Source organism: Suncus etruscus, chromosome 18, assembly GCF_024139225.1.
Source record: "Suncus etruscus isolate mSunEtr1 chromosome 18, mSunEtr1.pri.cur, whole genome shotgun sequence".
NCBI classification, from domain to species: domain Eukaryota; kingdom Metazoa; phylum Chordata; class Mammalia; order Eulipotyphla; family Soricidae; genus Suncus; species Suncus etruscus.
Window position 1 is genome coordinate 27,821,223 of NC_064865.1, and position 10,114 is coordinate 27,831,336.

The 10,114-nt window shown below is 47.1% G+C and overlaps 1 protein-coding gene across 1 annotated transcript in view; it reads left to right on the plus strand.

Moving 5' to 3' along the window:
• The window catches only part of TBC1D22B (TBC1 domain family member 22B), a 95,728-nt gene that overhangs the window by 47,624 nt on the left and 37,990 nt on the right, over window positions 1-10,114 (plus strand). Inside the window, exons 5-8 of the mRNA XM_049765363.1 lie at window positions 299-369; window positions 1,713-1,841; window positions 3,356-3,421; window positions 6,669-6,783. Of these exons, the coding sequence (XP_049621320.1) occupies window positions 299-369; window positions 1,713-1,841; window positions 3,356-3,421; window positions 6,669-6,783 (381 nt within the window). The remainder of the gene's footprint in view (window positions 1-298; window positions 370-1,712; window positions 1,842-3,355; window positions 3,422-6,668; window positions 6,784-10,114) is intronic.

Genomic DNA, 10,114 nt, shown 5'->3' on the forward strand with positions numbered 1-10,114 from the left:
CAGGCAATTCTTACACCATTCCTCCTTACTGCTCCTTCTCTTCCCTTCTGACTCTTAACTCTGAGCTCACTGGTTTACTCTTGCAGAGCCTGTCCGTGACATCATGCTGCTCAAGAGTATTGTATGGGGCTTTTTTTTTCTGTGCTTGTTCACAGCAGGTGGTGGTGGTGGCGGTGGCTGCGGCAGTGGTGGTGATGGTGCTGGCAGGGTCAGTGGTGCATCAGGCAGTGCTGCTCGAGGTTTGGTTGGTGGCATTTCCAGGAAGAGCTAATCCAACAAAGCCATTATGTGTTTACAGATGAACTGAGGAAGTGTAGCTGGCCAGGGGTTCCCAGGGAGGTTCGACCTGTAACCTGGAGACTCCTGTCGGTGAGTTCTACCCATGGGCCAAGAGTAGGGAAGCATAGGCTCCTTGCAATGCCCTTCCTCAATAACTGGGATGTTCTCTGGGCACAGTGGTCTCCCCTGGACTTTTTCATTCCTGTCAGTTGTAATCCATGGGACACTAGCCTTATTTCTGTGTCTGAAGATAGTTTCTCCAACATGTCTTCCCGTACTTGCAGGAGAGCACAATCTCGTTCTGCCACACTCTCACTTTCTCAACCCTAGAGAAGAAGGACACAGCCTTTCAGGGTGATCTCAGCACTTGTCTGGGCATGTCCCCACTTTCCCTCTGGCTTCCAAGTCCCTTTTCATTAGAGTAACCAAAGTGGTTGAAACCCGCTCTACCACAGTGAAGAACTGATAATGGGCCGCCCCAGGAAGCCGGGGCTAGTTCTGCTTTCTTTGAGCACAGACCACTGTGGCAGCCACTCTGATGGGATCACTGGCTTCCTGCGCCTGTGAAATTCATTCATTTCTCTAGGAAGGATTTGCTGAGGGCCTGCTGTTCGTGGGCTCAGTGCCAGGCACTGAGAGGAGGGCCTAGACAAATGGACAAGCCTTGAGAGCCTGCTCACCAGGCACTTTGAAACCTGTTATGAAAATGTGAGCAAGCAGCTTCCCTCTTCCTGCCTGCTACCCACCCTGGCCTCTCAGCCATGCAAAGGCCAGTAAGTTGGAACACTCTGAGGAGTGGATTTGATGAAAATGGGAGTGGGGCAGGCAGGAGAGTAAGATCTAGACCAGGGTTAATAATGAGAGTCGGTAGAGACCCAGGACCAGGAAGGAGCTGCTGCCAGAAATTGTGTGTCTGGTTGCTGCAGCACCTGGCTCAGATTCCATTTTCTTCAGCTTCCTGACCTGGCAACTTTGGATGGGATGGTGGAAAAGGTTGTAGAACGAGCACATATTTTGGGTGCACGGCATTGGACCGGATTTCCCAGAATGCCTTCTGCCCGTGTGTGGCCCCGGCTTGGGTCCTGTTCTTCCCCACCCTGGTCTCCATTCCCATGCATCCAGGCCAACTCCAAGAGCTCTTGGAGTGCTCACCAGAAGTGCAAGCTCCTGTTGCAGCAGATTAGAGTGCTGGCCCAGTCACATCAGAAACACTGCCCCTCTTCCCCGCTTCATCTGCCCACATATGTATCTCATGGGATGAGGCACAGGCAAACACTGTGTCGACCCCACCCCAAAAGGAATTTGCCCTTGTCCTCTTGGCAGTTTTCCTTCTGTTCCTTAGATAGTTTCCCAGCCACTTCTCAGCTAAACTAGAAGCCAAGTGCTCATGCCACTGGCCTCTGTCCCCAATTGACTGGCATGCCTGTCTGTAGGGCTACCTCCCTGCAAACACAGAGCGGAGAAAGCTGACACTGCAGCGGAAGCGGGAGGAATATTTTGGCTTCATTGAGCAGTATTACGACTCCCGGAATGAGGAGCATCACCAGGACACCTATAGACAGGTACAGCCATCACCTGCTGCTTTTTTTTTTTATATATAACTTATCACCACTTCAGTCAGGCTGGGAATGCTGTGGGAGTTTTGGGGGTGGGGTGGGGTGTCTTCTAAGTCTCCAGGCTGTAGTGTGTGTGAGGAATGAAATGTCCTTCCCAGGCTGCGTCCCATCTTTCCAGTACAGTAGCTCTGATTTTAGTCATTGAAAATTGGGTTTCCTTGGCGCTTGTCCACGGTGGTGCTTTCCAGATTTTAATGTGCCTGCAAACCACTGAGGATGTCTATGAAATCCCATGGACAGTTGGATGGGTGGGTGTTGGTGAGGATAAAAATGCAAATTTGGACTCACTAGGTCTGAGGTGAGACCTTTGCTTCTCAACATTTCCCAGGTGAGGCTGAGGCTGCCTCTCCATAGGCCTGACAGTCAGACTTAAGGGTGATGGGAAGTGGGATCGAGACGAGTATGCCTAGGAGTGACCCAGTTCTTCTGGGTATGAACAGCATTGTGCCCTTCTGGTCTGTTAGCTGCACTCACCGTCTGTCTACCTGTTTGTTTGTCTGTCTGTACAAGCTGTCACCATCAGCAGTCTTGACAGTGAGTGCCTCTTGGTGGTTCCCAGAGCTCAGGGAAGGGTACAAGGGGAAGTGTGGTCTGCTGGTTGCAGGAGGGGTATGTGCCTGGCACAATCCAGGCCTTAAGAATGGAGATGCCGGGGCCAGAGAGATAGCACAGCGGTAAGGCGTTTGCCTTGCATGCGGAAGGTCACTGGTTTGAATCCCGGCATCCCATATGGTCCCCCGAGCCTGCCGGGAATGATTTCTGAGCATAGAGCCAGAAATAACCCCTGAGCATTGCTGGGTGTGACCCAAAAACCCAAAAAAAAGAATAGAGATGCCTCTGCAGATGTGAGCACAGTCCTTGGGTTCATCCAGTTCTGTGACCCCAAGCCCCAACACCCGAGTAGTCAGCCTGAGTGACCATTGCAGCTACAGAAGCAGAACTTCCTGAGGCTCCTTCTCATCGGGCTCTCGGTTTTGTAAACGCCTCCTGATCTTGGCGAGTCCTCTAACTATTGGGGTTTGTTTTTTTCTTGGAGGCTTTTGATGAGTAAATTTTGGAATAGGGGGTTTGCACTTGGGTCCTCCCTGTTACATGAGAAGGGCTGGGTGACTTCCTGAACCATGGTGCCCTGCTCTGTGATAGAAACAGGTTATTCAGGGAGGGGTCTTCACTCACTATTGTGATTCTGGAGACATTCCTGATGGACAGGTCTCTGATGGACAGGCCTCTAACTTGCTGTGTGTGTGTGTGTGTGTGTGTGTGTGTGTGAGAGAGAGAGAGAGAGAGAGAGAGAGAGAGAGAGAGAGAGAGAGAGAGAGAGAGAGAATGTGACAGCCAGTTCTTTCTAAAGATAGAAAGCATGTTCTCCTATTCCCCTGATTCTCAGTTCTTAAGAAAAGAACTTTTCCAAAGAACACACTGACATTTATGGGATTTTGAACATGGCTTCTCTTTTTCAGATTCACATCGACATTCCAAGGACAAATCCTCTCATTCCATTGTTTCAGCAACCGCTTGTACAGGAGGTGAGGGAAGTGCTTGGCTTTCTCCACCCCTGCCCTGGCTCCCCTCGTCAGACAGCTATCATAGGAGGTGGGGTGCAGAGGGCCCAAGTGGCAGGTCTAGCTAGAGCTCAAGTTAAAGGGAAGGAGGGAAGCCATTTAGCCAGAGAGAGCGAAGACTGAGAGGCCTATGAGTGGGCGGGTACTAGTGTGAATGAGGACCACGAAGGCTACACTCATCGCTTAGCCCAGAGAACATGTGGGCACATCTCAGGAGGCAGAGAGCCCAGTTCCTGCCAGGAAGACTTGTTGTTTTAGGCCACACTCTGGGGTACTCAGGAGTTACTCTTGGTGGTTTTGCAGGAATCACTCCTAGCAGGCTTGGGGGACCATATGGGATGCCAGAAATTGAATTTATGTCAGCCACATGCAAGGCAAAATGCCCTACCCACTGTATATGGCTCCAGACCCTCAGCTGTCATTTTGCCCTGGGTCAGAAGTCTGTTCTCACTGCCTATATAGGCAACAGGACCGACAGTGGTTCTCAGTAATATCTACTGGCTGCAAGGTGAACTTAGCAAAACAAGGACTGAAAAGCATCCTTTATTGTGTCTCTAGAATTTCTACTTCTCTCCTATACTAGCTCTCTAATTCCAGAACTACACAGGTATTTCCTCTGTCATGATCTTTCTAAGAGGTTTTTAAAGTTTGTTTGTTTGTTTTTTAATTGGCAGGGTCTTATGTCCTCCCTCCTATGTATACAATCACCTCTGCCATTTCCTGGAGTGTCTGTCAAGGTCTTGAGGCAGCATAGTCAAAGCCAGTGATCAAGCTTTAACACTAGGAAGTAAATTTGAGAGGGTTACATGGGCTGTGTTGAGCTCAGAGGACCTAATGAAAATGGGAGTGTTGCTGAGTGAGTAGGGCTAGACTCTGACAAGATCAGAAGTTTTCCTTCCTTCCTTCCTTCCTTCCTTCCTTCCTTCCTTCCTTCCTTCCTTCCTTCCTTCCTTCCTTCCTTCCTTCCTTCCTTCCTCCCTCCCTCCCTCCCTCCCTTTCTCCCTCCCTCCCTCCCTCCCTCTTTTCTTTCTTTCTTTCTCTTTCTTTCTTTCTTTCTTTCTTTCTTTCTTTCTTTCTTTCTTTCTTTCTTTCTTTCTTTCTTTCTTTCTTTCTTTCTTTCTTTCTTTCTTTCTTTCTTTCTTTCTTTCTAGAAGTTCTTTCAAGTCTAGGCCTCTGATCTCCCTCTCTTTCCCTCCTTCTCTTCCTCTCCCTTCCTTCCTTCCTTCCTTCCTTCCTTCCTTCCTTCCTTCCTTCCTCCCTCCCACCCTCCTCCATCCCTCTTCCCTTTTTCCTCCCTCCCACCTTCCTTCCTTCCTCCCTCCCTTCTCCCTTTTTCCTCCTTCCCTTTCTCCTTCCTTTCATTCTCCTTCCTCGCTTCCTCCCTCCCTCCATCCCTCCCTCTCTTCCATTCTCCTTCCTTCCTTTCTCCTCTCTTCCATTCTCCTTCCTCTTCCATTCTCCTTCCTTTCTTTCACTTTCCCTCCTCTCTTCAATTCTCCTTCCTTCCTACCTTTCTCCTTTCTTCCATTCTCTTTCCTTCCTTCCTTCCTTCCTTCCTTCCTTCCTTCCTTCCTTCCTTCCTCCTCTCTTCTATTCTCCCTCCTCTCTTTCATTTTCTTTCTTCCATTCTCCTTCCTTCCTTTCTCTTCTTTCATTCTACTTCCTTCCTTCCTTTCTTCCTTCCTTCCATTCTCCTTCCTTCCTCCTCTCTTATGTTCCTTCTTTCTTCCATTCCCCTTCCTTCCTTCCTTCCTTCCTTCCTTCCTTCCTTCCTTCCTTCCTTCCTTCCTTCCTTCCTTCCTTCCTTCCTTCCTTCCTTCCTTCCTTCCTTCCCACCCTCCCTCCCTGCCTCCCTCCCTGCCTCCTTCCAGTTTTTATTGAAACTTATTTAGAAAGATATTGTGGGAGAGAGAGTGAGAAGTACATATTTGGGAGAGAACACAGGCTTCTTCAGACTAGAAATAAGCAAGCAAGGGAACATAGACAAGCAAGATAAGAGTTCATGGAGAACATAGGCTTCAGTAGCAAGTGTCTCACCTGTTTTTCTGTGCTTTCACATTTCCAGCTATAGGAGCCCACAGGTTTTGGTTTATTTGTTTCCCTAGCCTGCGACTGTCTAGGTTGTAACCTGATTATAACATGACTTTCTGCATTTGTAGCCTGTCACAGGATCCTGGTCAGCTGGGTGAGGACTAAATTTAAGAGCTTCTACCAACCCAGTAGGGAGAAATGTTAAGGAAATATTTCCTGTCTAGGGGCTGGAAAGATAGCACAGTGGTAAGGCATTTGCCTTGCATTCGGCCAACCCAAGCTTGCCAGGAGTGATTCCTTTTTTTTTTTAATTTTTTTTTTATTTTTATTTTTTTGGGGGGGTCACACCCAGCGGTGCTCAGGGATTACTCCAGGCTCTATGCTCGGGAACCATATGGGATACCGAGATTCGAACCACCGTCCTTCTGCATGTGAGGCAAACACCCTACCTCCATGCTATCTCTCCGACCCCAGGAGTGATTTCTGAGCACAGAGCCAGGAGTAACCCCTGAACATCGCCAGGTGTTGCCCAAAAACCAATCAATCAATCAATCAATCAATCTTTAAAAAAAAGAAATATTTTCTGTCTAGATTTGTTATGACCAGAAAAGATATAGGAAAAGATAATGGAACTTGAATGTCCTAAATAATCTTATTCCTGGAAATAGAGAAGCAGTATCTGCAGTGAGTGTGACGACCTGAATTAACGATACCCAGAGCAAATTTTTTTCTAGGCTTTTCCCCTTTGTGTCCCTGTTCTCTCCTTTTTCTAATTTGGGGGGGGGGGGGTTGGACCACAATTGGTGATGCTCAGGGGTTCCTCCTGGCTATGCTTTCAGAAATCGCTCCTAGCTTGGGGGACCATATGGGATGCCAGGAATCGAACCCAGATCCATCCTGGGTTGGCCACATGCAAGGCAAACACCCTACTGCTGTGCTATTACTCCGGCCCATCCTTTTCCTAATTTTATATCACAATAGATACCAACATAAAGGGTGAGAAGTGTCTGCCCCTGCTTAGAAACTACTCAAGTCTTGGAAATTTTTGCATCTATATCTATCCTTTGCCCCACAGTATTAGGAAATGTCCTAAAATGTTTGCAGAAGTTTTGAGATAAGCTTTGAGGGAGTGAGTGTAATCCATGATTTAACGAGCATGTCTTTTTTCTCCTTTTCTCAGATCTTTGAAAGAATTCTCTTTATTTGGGCTATCCGACACCCTGCCAGTGGTTATGTCCAGGGAATTAATGACCTGGTCACTCCATTCTTTGTCGTCTTCCTCTCAGAATATGTAGGTAAGTACCAGTTGAACCAGCGATAGCTCTTTCTTATCTGTAGTTTGTTTTTTTCCCAGGAGTACAGCTAGGAAGCATATCTAAGCTTATTATAGCAGTAGCAGCAACAATCTGGAACTTGTCATGAGAAAATTACCAGATCACACCTAAAAAAGACCTACTTTGTCACAAGGGTGGACAAATTGAACAGTGATTCTTCCATAAATAGGAAATTTGATGGTTTATTTGAGATTAGTTTAGGGTCATTATGAGCTTGTCCATGATCTCTGAAAACTAGTTTTCCATTGTTCATTATGTCTTTATACTTAAGTTCACACCCTGTATCTTAGAAGCAGGACATGGACATAGAGAGGAAGGAAGCTTGTAGCATGAAATCTAGCTCATGTTGGTGGAAGTGGGATTGACCCAGGTTAGTTCCAAGACCTTGATTGACTTCTTCCCTACTTTCTTTACCTCTTGTAGGCCCAGTCTCCTCCAGCCATCCTAAAGGAGGCAGAAAGTATTAAAAGAAGTTGAGAATGCCATGCTTTTCTAGCATCCTTAGTCACTTTTGCTTAGAGAGGCAAAGGAATATCCATCTGTCATGGCCTGGTGCTTTCTTCCTGTGTAGGAGTTAGAGCACTGAGAGGGACCCTCTCATGTCACAGATGGCTGATGCAATTCCCTTCCTCTTTTAAGAGTTGCATAGCTAGGGGCCTGTGAGGTGGCTCTAGAGGTAAGGTGTCTGCCTTGCAAGTGCTAGCCTAGGAAGGACCATGGTTCAATCCCCCGGCATCCCATATAGTCCCCCCAAGCTAGGGGCAATTTCTGAGCGCTTAGCCAGGAGTAACCCCTGAGCATCAAACGGGTGTGGCCCAAAAAACCAAAAAAACCAAAAAAAAAAAAGAGTTTGCTTAGCTAGAACTAAAATTATTTTCTTTTTTCTTTATTGGTGTTTTTTTTTTTTTTTTCGGGTCACACCCATTTGATGCTCAGGGTTTATTCCTGGCTAAGCACTCAGAAATTGCCCCTGTATAGGAGGGACCATATGGGACACCGGGGGATCGAACCGCGGTCGCGATTTTTCCTTGGCTAGCACTTGCAAGACAGACACCTTACCTCTAGCGCTACCTCGCCGGCCCTTAAAATTCTTTTCTTTAGCTTCTGGGTGAGGATACTTTTTTTTAAGTTATTGTTGTGTGTCTTTTTTTTTTTAATATTTTATTGTAACACTGTGATTTATCAAGTTGTTCATAATATAGTTGTTTTAGTCATGCTGTGTTCAAACGCCAATCCCACCACCTAGGTGACCTTCCTTTCACTAGTATCCCTAGTTTTCCACTTACCACCCTAGCCTATCCCCCTTGCAGGTACAAATTAATTTACTTTATATTGTTTGATATAATATAACACAAAGGCAAATGGAACTACCAAAAGGTAGATTACTAAGGGTTACTTTGTAATAGTTATTATCTCTCTCAATGGTATGACTAAGGTCATTGGCTAAGGATGTACTGGGTTGTGGTTGGTGCCAGTGAGCCTTCTGTATTATTAGGCTCACTAAGCTTGGTGGTCTTCTATACAACTATCCCATCAGATTGGCTGTGATCATAATGGTATTAACATTACAATGAAATGTTGAGGTTTTGCTACACACGGTCACATGATCGAGGCTCACTAGAGCTGAAACAAATGTGGTGACTTTGCAATTTGATAAGATTGAGTGTGGAGCTAGGCCATTTCTGTTTGAGGTTGTTGGGTTTGACTGTGTTTTGCTGTGCCTTCAGGCAGGAAGGGAAATATGTTTGCTCCCATTCATAAAAAGCTCCAGAGTTCTCAGCCTCGACCAGATTACCTGGGAAGAATCAGCGCCCATCATGTTCTTTTGGAGTTTAGTAGTGGAGCTGTGCTACTTTTCTGCTGAGAAGGTATGGGTGTAGGTGATTTATCTGGTGACAGGGTCTGAGAGGATGGAGTAGTTGGCCTACCACTATTCCAAGAATACTCCAGAGTTTTCATACCATAGACTGATCAGGGTGGGGATTCTTGTAGTTTTGGAGAAGGCTATTCTAGTGGGAAGGAGGGCAATAAGAAGTAGACAAGAGGGACCGGAGAGATAGCATGGAGGTAAAACATTTGCCTTGCATGCAGAAGGTCATTGGTTCGAATCCCGGCATCCCATATGGTCCCCTGAACCTTCCAGGAGCGATTTCTGAGCATGGAGCCAGGAGTAACCCCTGAGCGCTGCCAGGTGTGACCCCCCCCCCAAAGATAGAAGTAGACAAGGGGGGCCTGAGAGATAGCACAGCGGCGTTTGCATTGCAAGCAGCCGATCCAGGACCAAAGGTGGTTGGTTCGAATCCCGGTGTCCCATATGGTCCCCCGTGCCTGCCAGGAGCTATTTCTGAGCAGACAGCCAGGAGTAACCCCTGAGCACCGCTGGGTGTGGCCCAAAAACCAAAAAAAAAATAGACAAGGGGCCAGAGTGATAGTACAATGGGTAGGGCATTTGCCTTGCAGGTGGCCAACCTGAGTTCTATCCCTGGCATCCCATATGGTCCGCAAAGCCCACTGGGAGTGATCTCTGAGCGCAAAGCCAGTAGTAACCCTGAGCACTGCTAGGTGTGACCGTCCCCCACCCCAAAAATAAATAAAATTAAAAGAGTAGACTAGATGAGCCTCTTGGAGCTCACCTGGGCTGGAGAGATGGGAGCAGGAGCACATATTTTGCACTCAAGAACCTTGTGCTCCATCCCTGGCATTGCATGGCCCCTAGCACCCCTAGGACCAAACCTAGCACCAGAAAATTTGTCCCCAAAACAAATATCTCACTTGGTTCATCTCATGCAGGCTCTCTGTTGGGGCTACAAGGATGTGTTTTGGTTCTTCATGATATAGTCTCAAAAGGTTAAGGGAACTGAATTATGTCACTACTACCACCACCCTTTTTCCTTCAGTGATAGCTATCAGGGTCCAACTGGGAGAGAGAGAGTAGGATGTGGTTGTTCTCAGTTCATCAGACAATCCTACCAAAAGAGGACTAGTTAAAGTTTAGCTACTAAAAACATAAAAATTAAGCTTTTGCTAGAGGACTTTGACTCTTCTTTCTACCACAAGTAGGTTAAGTTGGAGGCAACTTAATTCTGCGACTTTCACTTCTTTAAGAACAGTGCGTTTGTGGGGCTGGCGAGGTGGTGCAAGAGGTAAGGTGTCTGCCTTGCAAGCGCTAGCCAAGGAAGGACCATGGTTTGATCCCCTGGCATCCCATATGGTCCCCCCAAGCCAGGGGCAATTTCTGAGTGCTTAGCCAGGAGTAACCCCTGAGTGTCAAACATGTGTGGTCCGAAAAACC